The sequence below is a fragment of the Gracilinanus agilis genome, chromosome X, assembly GCF_016433145.1.
Source record: "Gracilinanus agilis isolate LMUSP501 chromosome X, AgileGrace, whole genome shotgun sequence".
NCBI classification, from domain to species: domain Eukaryota; kingdom Metazoa; phylum Chordata; class Mammalia; order Didelphimorphia; family Didelphidae; genus Gracilinanus; species Gracilinanus agilis.
The window spans coordinates 62,445,199-62,460,306 of record NC_058136.1 but is presented as its reverse complement, the minus strand read 5'-3'; the positions used below and the strand labels follow the sequence as shown (position 1 = coordinate 62,460,306).

The window sequence follows — 15,108 nt, the reverse complement described above, 5'->3', positions numbered from 1 at the left end:
GGGGGGGTGGGGGGGAGATGCTGTGCATGCATGTTTGTGGGAGGTGGAGGGCCGTGGCCGCCGAGCCAGACGCCGTGCTTTGGGGCCACGTCGTTCCGAAGAGCACGGAGGAGGCCTGTGTTTGAAGACGGCCACTGGCTAGCTAGCTAGAGGGTCAGGAGCCTCGAGTCTGTGTCCTCTTGGAGAAGAGAAGGTTGGGGGGTGGGGAAGTCAGGAGAACTCCAGGGTTTGAGGGGCCAGAAGTCAGAGGGCAGGGGCAGGAGCAGCCACAGGGGCACAGACCTCCTCAGGCCCAGAGCAGCTGTTCCAGAGGGCAGGCTCCCCTCCTTGAAGATGCCCTGGCCTCTTCCCTCCCTTTCCCATGTGTCTCAACCTCCTGCCTCAGGCCTCTGGGGCTGAGAACTCAGATACAAGCACACAGACCAAGGTTCCCAGATTCTCTTTATTCTTTACATTTTCTCAAGCACGAAACCAGCTTGTCAGGGGAAGGGATCCAGAGACACCAGGCCTGCGGTTCCTCCTGGGGACTTTGATCCCCACAGGGAGGGAGCCCAGCCCAGCCTGGCCCTTCCTCTGGAAGGCAGGCTGATTGTTCTCAGCCCCAGGAATCCTCCTCTCCTCTCTCCTGTCCTTCTCCCTCCTCCATCCCCCCAGCCCAGACACACAAACATCTCCCCATGCATGCCCAATGCCAGATGGAGGGCGAGGGAGGGAGGTTCCAGCTGGGCTTCTGGGTCAGTGGCCTGCCCCCTTGCTCTGGCCTGTGACTGCCCAATCCGTGAAGATGAAGCCCAGGCTCATGGCCATAATCACAATGCCCAGAGCTGCGAAGGCGGCTGCCTGTGGGACCAGGAAGGAGATCTAAATCCCAGGGCAGTAGGCGAGGCCCTTGAGTCCGCCTGGCTCAGCCCTGACACTTTGTGGTGTCTCCCAAACCAGGCCTTCCCCATCCTTCCCTTGGGCCTGGGCTCCCTCCCTCCTCCTGCCCCCCTCCTACCCCGCCCCAGCAGCTCTTCTTCCTGCTCTTTGATGGGCATTTCCTCTCCCATACCTGGATCTTGGGTCGAGAAATCAAGGACTCGCGGTCTCTTGGGATGATTCGGATGTAGAAAATGCTGGGAAGGATGAAGATGAGGCTGGGGGCTGACGTGGCTCCTGGGAGGAAGGAGAAGAGGGTCATGGTGGCCCCGAGGGCAGCAGTTTGGAGGAGCAGGGAAAAAGAGGAGACTGACCGATGACTCCAAAGATATCCCGGATGTTAGGCACAAAGATGACAAGGATGTTGACAAAGGTGAGGAGCCCGAGGGCAATGGTGCCATGCCGGGGCCAGCTGAAGGCTTTGGAGGGGAACAGGAGTCTCTGGATAGCTCGGCGGATCTGGGAGCAGGAAGACAATGCTGGGGTCGTGGGGAGTCACAGTCCCTTTCCCACTTCTCCCCGGGCTGAGCCAAAGCACAAGGCAGGGCAGGGCCAGGCCCCTCTGGGCCTGGGAATGCCCTCAGCATCCCTAAGCCCTCCTTCCTCCCTCCACGCCAGCCCGGCCACCCGCATACACACCCACCCACCGGAAAAAGGACGACAGGGACTGTGAGTGTGACCGCCATGAGCACGGCCAGCCTTACACAGAGGATCAGCAGGTCTGTCTGGCTGTACATGTGGAGCATCTCTGCCTCCACGTGACCTGAGAAGGTGACCACGCACACGCACACATGTGTGCACACCCACACACGGATGTTGACCAGCCAGCCACCACCCTTGTGCCTCCCACCACCCCTCTCACTTCCCTCCCACCCCCGACCTGGCCCTGGGCCCGGGCCCTCAGCCTCCAGCCTTCTCTCACCAAAGAAGGTGAGGTAACCAAATGTTGCTGTCAGTCCATACATAAGAAACATCGCCCCGATGGACATGTTGGCCACGGTCTGCATCCGGTGCTGGGATGGTCTGGGCGCCAACGGAGAAAGGTCAGGGTGCTCGCCCCACTGTACCCCTGCCATCCCCAACCCTGGCCCCGGGCTTCCCGCAAGTCCCCCCAGTGGCTCGGCTTCCCTGCCTCCCTCCGTACCTGCGCAGCTCCGTGTAAATGGGCAGGACTTCTGGGTGGCAGACGAAGGCAAAGGCCAGGATGGGGATGGTGTAAGCTGTCTGGGGGGGAATTGGGGGGCCGTGTCGTCCCTTCTGTCCCTTGGCCCGCAGCGGGTCCTCCTGCCCCCATTCTGACTCCTTTCTGCTAAGCCCTTACTGGGGGTGACTGGTCTTCTGGGAACTGATGGGTTTCTCCCGGGCTGATGCCAAGCAGCACATTCCCCAGCCTCCCTTTAGACCCCAGTTTGGGCCTCCCTAAAATGGGGCTGGGGATGATCTTCTAGCGGCGGGGAGAGGGGAGCCCGGAAGCAGCCTTGCCTGGGAGTTGATGGTGATGAGCCGGACTTCACAGCTATCATTGAGGCCCCTGTGAGGCTCCGTGGTCCAGTTCCCGCTGGTCAGGGGGCATTGGATGGAGAATTTCTTATAGATCACCTGCAAGGGGGGAGGAGCAGAAGGAGACGGGGTGGGGTTTCTAGGCCAAGGCTTTCTCCCCCTCCCCAAAGTCAAAGGCCCTCAAACTCACAGAGGCAAGGAAGAAGACCATGAAGGTGAGGGAGAGGCCACTGGTGTAGCCCAGGTACCCTGTACAGGGTAGGGGTGGGAACATACATGGGCAAAGGGTTAGATTTGGGAACCCGCTGATCCGACCCCTCCTCCCTCCTCCCCCCCAGAGAGATGGGCGCCTCTGCCCTGCCTCACCCAGGTGTCTCATGAGGGCCAGGGGCAGAATAATGCCAATGCTCACGATGATGATGAGAATGTTACCGTTCAGGAACCAGGAGCTGCAAAGGGTGATGGGGCGGGTGGGCCAGAGACAGGCCGTGAGCTTGAGGGATCCTGAGGCTCCCAGGCAGATGGCCTGACTCGGGCCGCCCCCCGCACCCCCAAACCAACCCAAATCAAGACACGTAGCCAGGGTCGGGCGGACAGATACAGTGAGACTCGCGCTCCTGGGCAAAAAACCCCCCTCAGAGGCGAGCGGGGAGGCCAAGATGGCCTGCTGCGGAACACTTCTGCCCAGCCAATCGAACGACCGAGACAGATAGCCACTTGGTTCTGATCAATGACCGCCCGGCTACCCGTGGCCAGACACAGAAACACTAAGAGCTGTCTCGCAGCGGGAAAGACTGCCTGCCTCGGGGAGGTGGTGAACGAGCCAGCATCTGCTTGGAGGGGTATTCCAGAAAGGAATCCTTAATCAGACACGGCTCGGTCTCTGGGGCACATCCCAAATCCTCAGTGCGCCTTCCCTACTCCCCCCGCCCCAGAGCCCACAGTCAGCCAACTGGACAGCGAGATTGGAGCAAGGGACCACTTCCCAGTAGACAGTTAGCCAGGCACTCCGGCCTGGAGAGGCAAAGCCAGACAGCCAGTCTAATTGGGACAGCTGGGCAGCCAGGCGGGCCAAACAGCTGTTCGCTTACAGCCAGACGGTCACAGCTGGACAGAGAGAGCAAGACAGCTGGCCGTTCCCAGCTGGGCTGTCAGAAACTCCCAGCTTGCCGGTCAGATGGAGACCAGAACAAAGCGCTGGACAGAGAGACGCGGATGGCAGTGGACGTTGCCAACCCCGGAGACGGGGGTGAGGCCAGGGCGTCTCCGCCCGAAGACCGAGCCCACTCACCTGGACTCGGTGACCTCGGAGTCTAGCAAAGTCCCAATGACCAGGGGCAGCTCAGACTTGATGATGTAGAGATAACTGGACATGGCTGAGAGGAGGGAGGGTGGATGAAGCCTCGTGGCACCCGAGCTCCCCCAACCCAGGCCCTTCCCCCTGGCATGGCCTTCAGGCAGCCTCACCCCCAATGTTATGCAGGCAGATGACTCCAGCTGCAGCTACTTTTCCAGATGTCCCAAAGGCCCGGTGGCCTAGCTCCTCGTATGCCCGGATCCCTGGAGAGGAGGCCACGTTGGCAGAGCCCGGGCAACGGACGGGACGGGACAAGGGAAGGTTTGGGGGAGGGAGGGACTCACCGATAAAGCCGGCACACGTGAGCAGGAGGTGGATGGAGTAGGCCGAGAGAAGGGCCATGCACAACAGAAGGGCTCTGGGGGAGGCAGAACATGGAGCTGGGCTCAGTGGGGAGGCCCTTCACACGTGGCCCCCAGAGCCTCCCCCTCCCCCCCCACGCCCGACTCACAAAAAAAGCAGGATGCCAGTGTTGGCCATGGCATAGGCCAGCCCTAGGATTCCGCTACCCATGATGGCATTGCTGAGGTTGAACACCGACATGCCCAGAGACGTCTTCCCCTCAAACTGCAAGATGGGACAGGAAGAGACGCGGAGATGGGTGGGGTGAAGCTAAGGCCAGGCCAGGGAGAAAGGAGAAGCCACGGGGCACTACTCACATCGGAGAACGGGGCGGCCTTCTTCCCTGCGGGTGGCTGGGGCAGGAAGCCATCCAGCTCAGCCTGGGATCTGCAAGGTGGAGATTTAGGGGCCCCAGCTCAGGCCCAGTGTGCTGTGACTTCTCGGGCTCTCTCCCTCCCCGCCTCCAGCCCATTACTTACTGCTCGGGCTCCGGGAGCCCCCTGGGGACCAGGCCATTCATCCTAGGCTCCTCCATCATGAGCTCCATCCTGGAAGAGAGATGGCTAGGGCTTGAGCAAGACAGCAAGGAGCCCGGCACTTTGTGGGGCCGCCCCCCCCCCCCCCAGCTCTCAGGGCACATGCTCTGCCCAGGTTCTCCCTCCTGCCTTTACCCCGCGGGTCTCTGAGCACAAGAGAAAGGCCGGAGGGACCCAGAGGCTGAGGGAAGAGAGAGCCAGAGCCAGAACGTGGCCCCTGTGACTGCTGGGAGGGTGGCAGCTTCTCTAGCTTGGGGCCACTTTCATTTCCCTCCTATGTGCTCAGCGCCCGACCTTGAGGAAGAGGCAGAGGTGCTGGGGGGGGGGGGCGTGCCAAGGATCTGGGGGGGAAAGTCCAGGCTCTCCAGGATCGCTCACCCTGACAGATCGGCTGCATAGACATCTGGCTGCTTCCAGCTGGAGGGGTTCAGTGGCTCAGCCTCTCCTTCCTCCTCCCCCCCCTTCCCGCCAGGAACCCTGGCCCCGCCTCCGGCCCAATGGGGGCCAGCCTGGAGCCCGCATTTTCTCTCAGGGGCCGGCAGTGCTTTCTGTTTCCCTCCTTCCTGGTGGGGCAGCCTTCTTCCCCTCTATCCTCTTCTGGGCTCTTTCCTGGGCACCCCCAATCCCTCCACCCTGGGCAGCTTCTGTAGCCCCGGGGGTTACCTCCATGGAGGTCTGGGGCTCTCTTTCTCTCCGTGTGGGCTCATGGGACCCCCAGTTCCAGCCTTGGGGGTCTTCCATAACTACTCGGCTCCCCAAGCTATTCCGGCTGCTCCAGGGTGCTTCCTTCGAGACAGTCTCCCCAGAAGGGGGTGCCCCACCGCCTCACATTACCTGCTTTCTAGTTGGGGCAGCCTCGGCATGCAGGGAATGGAGTTCTAGAGTAAGGGGGACTTGGGTTCAAACCTGACCTCAGACCCTTCCTAGCTGCGTGACCCTGGGCAAGTCAAACCACTCCAGTATCTCTGCCAAGAAAATCCCAAACGATGGAGTCCCAAAGAGTTGGACGTGAATGAAAAGCAAGAAGCCCACCTGCCTCCCCCAGCCACTCCCCAACCCTAACCAGATGCTCCCTGCCAGGCCCCGGGCCTGGTGCAGGGGATCAGCCAATTGGAGCTTCTTGAGTAGAGAAGTGACAGGGCGAGGCCCAGCTCTAGGCTGTCGACCTGGGGGAAGGGGAGCAGTCAGCGGGAGAAGGCGGTATCTCGAAGGGTCCGAAAGACTCCGGCGGCGGCAGGTTAAGGGCCGGGGGAGTCCTTCCGGCCCCCTACCTACCCGCCTTAACAATGAAAACAAGGGAGTCTGAGGCAGTTCTCGGAGGTGTGCGCCCAGCGGGGCCCCCCAGTTGTCTTGCACATCACATCCTACGCATGCTTTCTCCCGAAAAGGCCCAGAAAGCATCTACTGTAGCAGGGGGATTCAGGGAAAGGGAAGGGCAGCTGGCAAGAATGAAGCGGCGAAGGCAGAAGGGGAGCCGATTCCACGGGAGGAGAAAAAGGGTAGCCGAAAGAGACAGAGTCCGGATGGGCACCGGTGGGGAAGCTCCCGGGGCCCCAGCCCGAGCCGTCCCCGGGACGCAGCCCCAGCAGGCCCTGCCCAGCCCTTCCCTCCACAAGTGTGGCAGAGCCCAGGCTGGAAGGAAGGGCCCGCCGTGATGAGCTCTTCGGGTGGCGGACGGGACGCTCGGACCCGACCAAATGGGGAAGAAGAGAACGACTCGGAGACGTCTACAAGGCCGGGCTCAGGGAAAAGAATCGGGGAAGAAAGAACTAGAGGAGGAGTTAACCATTCGGCCACACGTGTTCTTTACATGCTCCTGTACCCGACTCCGGTTTCCAAAGACAGCCCTTCCCATAGGCTGTGTGTGTGTGTGTGTGTGCGCGTGTGCGTGTGCGTGTGTGTGCGCGTGTGTGTGTCTCATGGGGGGGGAGGGTAGATATTTTGGAGCAAGTGTAGCCAAGTCTTTGGGGGTGGGGAGATGATGCGTACCAACTGATGCTGCTATGCTATCTTAGTAAATCGCCTTTTCAAAAAGTTGGGATCGGCTGCCAAATTGAGGGGAAGCCCTAGAAACCGGAGCCCTGGGGATGAGCCTTAGGATTCTGGGAAAAGAGGCAACATCAGTTGGGGTGGTGGGAAAACTGAGGATTTAGATTACTGCTGGTACTACCGCATGAACTGCATTCTCGGAAGACTTTAGGGACTTCCCATAAGCCTCCTGGGCTTTGTCTGTCAAGAACTCCTAAGTGTCCATTGGGTAAGCTGACATCCCGTCCCCCTCAGATGCCAGGATAGAGCCGGCCGTGCCCTAATCGATGGGAAGCCCCTGAATTGCTCAGATTTTTGCTAGTCTAAACTGTGCTTGCCTAGCTCTAGGCATCATTTGGCTATTTCTCTGATCCCTTCGGAGCCTTCCTAGGCCTCTGCTGGGTCACAGGGTATGTACGCGTGATTTCGTGACACCCGGGCAGGGTTCCAGGACGGCTCTGCCAACAGCGTACCACTTGGAGCATTCTTTCGCGCTTGCTTGGAGCGTGGATTTCTGTTCATTTCCCCTGCCCGTCTGGACCACGAAAGGGCCTGTATGTCTTCTTATAGAGCTGAGCTCGTTCTCTCTCGAGCTTGCAAATGAGACCTCGTTGCAGAGTTGGCACCGTGCCCCGCTGCCGATTCCTGGCTTCCCTCCTCATTCGAAGGGCATCGAGTCTGTTTGCGCAGACACTTCAAACGATTTTCCGCTCTCGCGAGCGTCCGCGTTGCCTCCCGTGACCCATCCTATTCCCTGGTGGGCCGCACTTGCCAAAGGGACTTGGTTCTCGCTGTCTGTCTGGGCCGTGCAGTGTGAACGGTCGCTCTCGGCTTCTGGTACGCTGCTTTCCTTTTCTCCCCGTGGCTTCGTCCAACCCCGAGCCCTAACCCTAACCTGGGCTTTTGCTGCCAGAGCGTGTCAAGAGTCGACATATGGAGTAAAGAAAGAACTGGGCCTGGGTGCGAGGCCCACCCGTGACACACACCCTGTCAGCTCTCCAGAGCCGAGCGGCTCAACAAGAATCACGGCTTGGACGAGCCACCGAAACTTCGCCGAGTGTCAGTTTCCCCATCTTTCTGGCAGGGTTGGGGAAATGGCAGCTGTTGGGATTGGCCCAGACCCAGGAAAGGCGGGAGGCAAGTCTGGATGGCCCTTGGCTCTGGCTTCTCCTCTCTCTAGATTTGGTCAGCGCCTCTTTCTTAGGCCTTTGTCAAGGCCTTTCTCCTCCGAGAAGAAGAGTAGTCAATAGAAGAACCCGCCCTCCCCCCACCATCATCGGGCACCAGAGAAAATCCAGGAAAGGGGGGTGAGGGTGGGAAATGCTCTGGGCCTCACTGGGGTCAGGAAAAGGGAGGAGAGGAACTGGCATGGGGACCGGGCTCCCCCCTTGAGGGCCTGCTTCCTCCCAAGGAGTTTGATCCCGGTGGGTGGGCTGAGGTCCTTCCCTTAAAAGGAAGCCAAATTGTTCTCAGCCCCCGAGGGGCCATCCCTTCCCGCTGATACAATCACATGTGTTGTCTTCAGAAGTATTCGTGGGAGGGGCCCAAGGCCCTCTGCAGGGGGTTTGCCCTGTGATCCCTGCTCCCCACCCCTCCCCGAGGGGTCTTCTCTGGGCTTGCCTCTGACAGTTGGCTCCATGAGCCCAGCTCTAGGCCCCACCGAGACTCTCAGAGAACCACCGAATTGGAGGGGTGGCAGAGACTGAGGCACCCAATACACACACACACACACACACACACACACACACACACACACACGAATTCCCTCTAAAGCACATCCGTTAAGCAGTTGTCCACTGCCTCCTTCGGGATTCCCCAGGCACTTCTCCATACAGTGAGTGCTCGCCACTTGGGTTCAGCTCTTTGCATCAGGAATCAGGCTCATCCTGACACAGATCCTAAATGGGCCTCGGAACCTTTTCTCCGTTGCCATTCCTGGGGTGGCTCTCTGGGGCCAACCAAAACGAGGTGAGTGGGGCAGCCGGGTGGCTCAGTGGATGGAGAGCCGGGCCCAGAGATGGGAGGTCCTGGGTTCCAATGTGACCTCAGACACTTCCCAGCTGCGTGACCCGGGGCAAGTCACTTCTTCTGCCTTGGAAGATCCAAGACGGAAGGTGAGGGTTTAAAAAAAACACCCCCCCCCCCCCACCACCCATGCACGCACACACGCGCGCGCAGTGAACAATCCCTCTTCCACATCGACAGCCCTCAAGTACAGGAGGACAGTCTTCTCTCATTCAGGATAACCATCTCCAGTTTCCTCAACAAATCCTCGTTTGTCACGGATGCTGGGCCCTTCCCCATCCTGGCTGCCCTCCTCTGGACACTCTGCAGCTTAAGGAAGGATCTTCCTTGTGCAGCTTCTTCCGATTAAGAGAGCAAAGCGAGCTCCCCAGCTCTCCCGCCCAATTCCCCTTCCCCAAATATGGTCCAACTCTGAACTGGGAGAAATGGGAGGAGGCCTGAAAGCACTGACTTCGTCCAATCAGCACGGCTCCATCCACGGGACGATTAATCTGCTGGATGAACAGACTCTAGTGAGGCAGGCAGAATCAACTAGGCCTGATTTCGCGAGGGGATTCTGAGAAAGTCTTCTTCCTGTCGTCCCTCGGCCAGAGCCCGGCCTTCTCGACTCTTTAACGAGGGCCTCTCTCTGCCTGCTTCCACCCTGGGCACCCTGCCTTGTTTTCCAGAGAAATGAGCTGGTTCCTGTCTGACTTGAATCCACCAATAGAAATGTCTGTTTTCAGCTGTCCCAGTCTAGAAGGGGCTGCACGAAGAGATCGTAGCCTGGAACAAGAAAGATGCGGCCTCTCTCCTCTCTCCAAACTGGTCTGGCCACTCAGCCTTCCGAACTGGCCAAGTACAGCCAAACATTCTCGTGGCAAGTTTCTCTGTTCTCCAATATAGAGGGAAACTGAGTCAAACAGGTAAGAAGAAGAGCCCTTCCCCAACTGTAAATTGCCAAGGGCTGTGAACAGGTGGTGGGCAGAAGAAGCCAGAGCTATCTACAGTCACACCCCCAGACGCCCTAGATCCTCATTGATCGGCGAAATGCCAGTCGCACCAGCTCTGAGCTCCCGCCTCCCACCTCCCAGCTTTGGTCAGTATTGGAGGAGATGCTGGAAGATAGGTCCGCTCGGGAACTGTTTGTGGGTGGACTTGTGAACTGGGGGAGCAGCGTGGAGCTGGATGGCAAACCATGCAGACCCCTTGACCGGGCCCTCCCGCTGTTAGGTCTGGGCCTCCACGAGGAGCCCCGTGGATCCCAGAGTTGCCGACAGCCCTTCTTCTGCCTCTCTAGAACAGGTGCGAGTGTTCTTGTTCTCTCCCTCCCGTGAGATGAGCCAGCAGGAAATCTGTGGTCATCGTCTCCCCTCACACCTGTCCCCCACTGCCAGCTGGGACGGTCTCTTAGGCCCATCCCCCGTGTCAGCACACAGGCTCAAACTACACCCAGGCCTACTCCCTAAACATTTCTCAAGCACCCGCTACATGGCAGACACAGCGCTCAGAATTGGCGGCCGCCGAGACTCTCCCTCCAACTTCGGGCCGCTTCCTTTTTACAGAAGCGGCGCTCTGGGAACAGCGTGGCTCTGCAGGCTCTTCACCTGAAGACCAGGACTCCGAGCAGTTCCGGGCCCTCGGCGTCCTCCCTCTCCTCGGCCACACGGCCCTCCCGGCCCGCGATGCCCCTTGCAGTGGTGGGGGTTAAGGAAGCCAACCCCACGGGCCTCCGTTCCCTACTGGCTCTGCCGGTCAAGTATTCTGCCCCGTCTCCCCCCTGCCACACACACACACACACACACACACACATGCACGCACGCGCACGCACGCACACACGACACCCCAGCTCTGCTTGAAATGTCGTCGGCTCCCAATGAGGTGTGAGCGCCAAGTGACGTATCCGTCACGGGAATTTGGCTCCCCTCCTGTGTCACTCGCAGAACCCCATCTACCGTGGAAGTGTAACGTCTGCCTCCGGGATCAAAGACACGCGCAACCTGTTTAAGCATCCGTGCGCAGCAAACCTGGGCCACCCCCTGCAGCACGGAGCTAAGAAGTGGGGATGGACGAAAACCAGGCGCTGGCCCCCAACTCGAGGAGAGAACGAGAACTTGTCCCCATTCGGGCGGCCCCTGGAGAAGGAGGCCTTTGAACCTTTGTTTGGAAAAGGAACAGGAAGCCAGGCCTTGGAAGTTGGCAGGTGTTTATTGTTCGCACAATAAAGCAGCTGATTCCAGGGGGTGCCTCGGGGTGCCTCCCCTCCCTCTGCTCTGCTCCTCGGCAAACGGGACGAGCAGCCACAGTAACGGTACCTCTGGAGGAGTCGGGCCTCCCTAGCGGACACAAGGCCCTGGAGGCGGAGCACGGGGTGGCTGCAAGTTCCTCCTGACCGGGCCCCCCTCCGTTCTGCCCCCCTTGGATGTCAAGCAGCCAGCACCCAGGGGCCTCTCTGCCCAAGTCTTCACTCGCCGTGAAGCGGGTGAGAATGTAAACAGACCCGGGGCTCAGGAGTGGCGCCGGAGGACCCTGACCCCTCCAAGCCGGAGGCTGCATTCAGATCTCGCCGTCCCCCAGAGAAACAGGAGGAAGAGCCTCTCGACTCAGGGCAACTCCTGGGGGAAACTGGGCTCCAGGTTTGGCAGACCCAGAGCTGAATCTGCCGTCTTCCTTGGGAGGGAGGGAGGCAGGGAGGGAGGCAGGGAGGCAGGGAGGCAGGCAGGCAGGCAGGCAGGCAGGCAGGCAGGCAGGCAGATGAGGGGAAGGCAGAGGCAGAGGGAGGTAGCCAGTGGTCTGTTTCACCCAGGATCCCCTTTCTTGGCAGCAGCTGGCACAGACAGGATGGGGAGAGAGGAAGGGAAGGAGGGAGCAGGGCAGGTTCCTGGGGTCAGGAGGCGGTGGGGGTAGTGGTGGCCGCCGCGCCGGCAGAGGCGGCAGCAGGCGGAGAGTCTGCCGCGGCCTCGTCGCCTTCCTCGGAGTCCCACACCTCAGACTGCAGGTAGTCGGCGAACAGTGTCTTAGCCCGGTGGAGGACCTTCCCGAGGTGATGCCTCCGCACCAGGCGGTCGAAGTGCATGGCTAGCTCATTGTAGTCCATACTGCGCTTCATGATATGGTCCCGGTGCTCGAGCAGGATGGCCAAACACAAAAAAAGCATGAAGGGATTCCCCCGGCCAAACTCCTGGGGTGGCGGGAGGCTCACGACAGCCCCGGCTGGTGGCGGTGGGGGGATGGGGGGCAGTGGCAGAAGCGTGGCCGAGCAGGGGGACGACAGGCTTTTCCCCAGGGAGCCCCCCTTGTCGCTGCTCTCCTCCCCTGCCTGGACGGGCTCTGGGGACGACGGGGACTGGGCTGCTGATGGGGAGGAAGGAGGGATCGAAGGTCTCAGGGACGGCGCTGAAAAGGACTTGGTCATATGAAGGGGTAGCGCCAGTGGGACCAGCACACCAGCCCTCGTGGCTCCCTCTTCCATGGCCAACTGGCCCAGGAGCTGCGAAGGGATGCCCCACTGCACCTCCTCCCCAGCCTGTAGGGCCGGAGCCTGGTAAGGCCGATGGTCCTCGACGCTGGCCTGCCTGGCTAGGGGCTTCTCCCTAGAGGCTGGCTCCCTGCTCTCCTCCGCAGCGAGGCTCTCCTCCTTCTTGTCTCCCCTCGGGTGCAGCGCTTTGTCTCCGGCTTCGTCCAGGCCGTAGTATGTGGGCCGCAGCATGTGCCTCTGGCGAACAGGCTGCTCGCCATCTCTGGCTGGAGCAGGAAAGCCCACGAGCTCCACCTCTTTCTCTGGTGGGTCTGGGGGCAAAGAGCTCCACGTCACCTCCAGCATCCTCAGAGCGTCTTCGAAGGCAAATTCCCGCTTGAGCTCGAGCAACAGCCAGCGATAGCAGAAGAAGAGGTCGTCGGCCCCAGTGGAGAGGAGGTAGCTGTAGAATTCGGGGTCTGAATACTGGAGCAGGAGCTTCAGGTGGGAGAACTTGACAGACATCGCCTCGCCGTCCAGGCGGAAGTTGGCCTCCAGGCGCTTCATGATGCCACAGAAGCAGATGAAGGCGTGGCCCTCATTGTCCATGACCGCCAGGATGGGGGAGGCGATGTCGCTCATGCCCTGGCAGTAGGAGATCTGGGGGTGGGTGACGGCGTACGTGGTGAGCAGGTCGTGGAGGGCCAGGAGGTGGGGGTTGTCCTCGGGCCCCGCGTAGTAGGGATGGGCGCGGTCCGTTCGCAGGACGTCCTTCAGCACGTTGCTGCGGATGAACTCCAGGTCCTCGGCGCTGGCACGCTGCTGCCACTCACTCTTCAGCTGGTTGTATTCGAGTGTCTTCCGTTTCATATAGTCCATCCGCTCCTGGCCCGTCAGCCCATCCGGGTACACATTGAGCAGGTACCTCCACACCACCTGGAGCCAAGGACAATGTGAGCAGACCCACCGGCTGGACTCTGACCCCACGCACGCCCATGTGTCTAGACCGAGGGTTACGCTGAAGCCTGACGTGGGAGAGGCCCTGGCGCTTAACGGAACCTCCCCCGCGCCCTCCCCGCCAGGGACCAAGGCCGAGCTCCTCACCAAAGCTCCTGCAGCGGCAACATCAAGCAACCCTGATCAGAAGGCTTCAGGCTCAAAATGGGGAGTAATTTGGGGTCAAGATGGTAAGACCTCCTAAGGGCAAGGCAGAGTCAATCTGGACAGAAAGGAGAAGCAGCCCCATGACTGCCAAGGCCAACTCTGCCTGGGTCCTCCGACCGGAAGAAGGGCACCTGGAGTCCATCCCATATTGCACTAGGAGGTGGCCAACCCCAGCCCCAGGCCAAGGAGCTAGGCAAGCAAGTGGTGCCTTGCCTTGCGGAGGGAAGGCTCCACTCCTCCGTGGTAAATGCGCAGGCGTAGCTCTTCAGGCCGGCACAGCTGGCCCTCACGGTTCAGGTAGGTGTGAAACTCGGCATCACTGAGTGGGGGTTTAAAGGGCTTGAGGTCTTCCCCATAGGACCAGCTCAGTACCTGCTGGACCTTGGAGAGTGTCCGACCCACCTGGAAGACATACGGGGGGGAAGAGGGGAGCAGAGCTCACCATGACCAACCTGCTCTCCAGGCTGTGCCTCCCCTTGCCTCCCCATTGCGAGAAATGCACCACGGGACCAGAGAAGCTGGCAGAACTGGAAAGAAACGAGGGTAGAAAGAGAGAGGCAACGCCAAGCACTGCCATTTCGCCAGGACTCGGAAGTTGACCAAGACTCTCCTCGCGAGGTGGTCAAATCAAATCAATATGCTTATCCCCATCATCCAGAAGAGGAAGCTGAGGCCAGAGAAGCCAATGATTTGAACCTGGGGCTCCCCTTTTCCTTCAGTTGTTCCACAGTGGGGAATAAGTCGAGGCGCCGTCTAGGAGGCCTTCCCCAGGGCCTTCCTAGCCTGAGATGGCGCTTACACACCTGTGAGAGGATGGACTGAGTGAAAGGCAGGGCCACGGCCGTCAGAGAGCGCTTCTCCACTGGCAGCAGGTCAGTGCCAATGACGTCCTTGGGACTAATGATATCCCAGTCTTCCAAGAGGGGACCTGGGTAAGACGGGAACACTAGCCTCAGGGACGGCCCCGACTCCCGTCAGAGCTCCCAGAAAGCCCCCAAATGGTACTCTAAAAAGACCCCACGGCGCTCGCAGACGGAACTGGGCCTGGTCTACTCTGGAGATCCAGACGAGAGGAGATCTGAGGAGGGCTTCCACCCCTGCCCGATCCCAGGCCAAGCAGCCGCCCAGGCCAGCGTTTGCAGGAACTCAGTGGAGGGAGGGGGCTCAGGGGAAGTCCGCTACGTACTCTCCTCCAAAGGTCTGACGTCCACGCGCAGCTGGAGGTAGGGCTGGGAGGCGCTAGCGAAGGCCGAGCTCAGATCCCCCTCTGACGTCAGGGGGATATAGGTCTCAGGAGCCATCTTCTCCCGGCCCAGGTAGCTGATGCCAAAATGCTTCTTCCTGGGAAGACAGAACAACCACCTCAGGCCAGGTTCTGCCTCGGGCTCGCTTGGCTCACGTGAACAGAGACTGCCGGCGAGGCACAGAAGCCCTGGGGTTCTGAGGTGAAGAAAGAATGGCTCTGATCGCCCCTTCTCTCAGTAGGATCCAGGCCAGAAGGGCCCTCTGGGGATTGTCTGTCTGGCTGGACCCTTAAGCTACAGTGGAAGGCCAGCAGGAGAAAATGGAACAGGGAGATCTGGGTGAAGAGACCATCGATCCCAAAGGAAGAGCCAGAGCAGCAATGGAGGCCAATGTCAGCAGAGAGACAGAGAGAGAGAGAGACAGAGAGAGAGAGAGCAATAATAGCCCTGGGGACAACGAAGGCAAAGTTAGCAGGCTGGAAAATGCACCAAGACCTCCCCCGCCCCGGACTTCTCGCTTGCTCTGCCCGGCTGCTTCCTCCCAGAACCTTCTCTCCA

At 60.2% G+C, this 15,108-nt stretch overlaps 2 protein-coding genes across 2 annotated transcripts; both read right to left on the bottom strand.

Moving 5' to 3' along the window:
* Positions 1-436: 436 nt before the first annotated feature.
* SLC38A5 (solute carrier family 38 member 5) lies at positions 437-5,058 on the bottom strand. Its single transcript, XM_044682485.1, has 16 exons — positions 5,032-5,058; positions 4,597-4,665; positions 4,435-4,504; positions 4,227-4,342; positions 4,060-4,133; positions 3,886-3,978; positions 3,716-3,794; positions 2,785-2,867; positions 2,609-2,667; positions 2,401-2,517; positions 2,063-2,142; positions 1,841-1,941; positions 1,566-1,681; positions 1,233-1,377; positions 1,052-1,155; positions 437-840 (listed from the first exon to the last, which is right to left on the bottom strand). Exons 2-16 carry the CDS (start codon positions 4,662-4,664, stop codon positions 736-738), a joined length of 1,410 nt encoding a protein of 469 aa, XP_044538420.1. The 5' UTR covers position 4,665; positions 5,032-5,058; the 3' UTR covers positions 437-735.
* Positions 5,059-11,414: 6,356 nt separating this feature from the next.
* TBC1D25 (TBC1 domain family member 25) lies at positions 11,415-14,731 on the bottom strand. Its single transcript, XM_044682976.1, has 4 exons — positions 14,493-14,731; positions 14,110-14,234; positions 13,520-13,708; positions 11,415-13,078 (listed from the first exon to the last, which is right to left on the bottom strand). The coding sequence occupies exons 1-4, from the start codon at positions 14,605-14,607 to the stop codon at positions 11,573-11,575; spliced, it is 1,935 nt and encodes a 644-aa protein (XP_044538911.1). The 5' UTR covers positions 14,608-14,731; the 3' UTR covers positions 11,415-11,572.
* Between the last annotated feature and the right edge of the window lie 377 nt (positions 14,732-15,108).

Excerpts from the sequence above, each read along its gene's own strand:
- SLC38A5 (XM_044682485.1), bottom strand. The coding sequence starts at position 4,664 with ATGGAGCTCATGATGGAGGAGCCTAGGATGAATGGCCTGGTCCCCAGG. Across the intron at positions 2,668-2,784 it reads GGCCCTCATGAGACACCTGG|GGTACCTGGGCTACACCAGT; the intron begins GTGAGGCAGGGC and ends TACCCTGTACAG. Across the intron at positions 2,143-2,400 it reads TCATCACCATCAACTCCCAG|ACAGCTTACACCATCCCCAT; the intron begins GCAAGGCTGCTT and ends ATTCCCCCCCAG.
- TBC1D25 (XM_044682976.1), bottom strand. The coding sequence starts at position 14,607 with ATGGCTCCTGAGACCTATATCCCCCTGACGTCAGAGGGGGATCTGAGC. Across the intron at positions 13,709-14,109 it reads CTCAGTCCATCCTCTCACAG|GTGGGTCGGACACTCTCCAA; the intron begins GTGTGTAAGCGC and ends TATGTCTTCCAG. Across the intron at positions 13,079-13,519 it reads TGGAGCCTTCCCTCCGCAAG|GTGGTGTGGAGGTACCTGCT; the intron begins GCAAGGCACCAC and ends CCTTGGCTCCAG.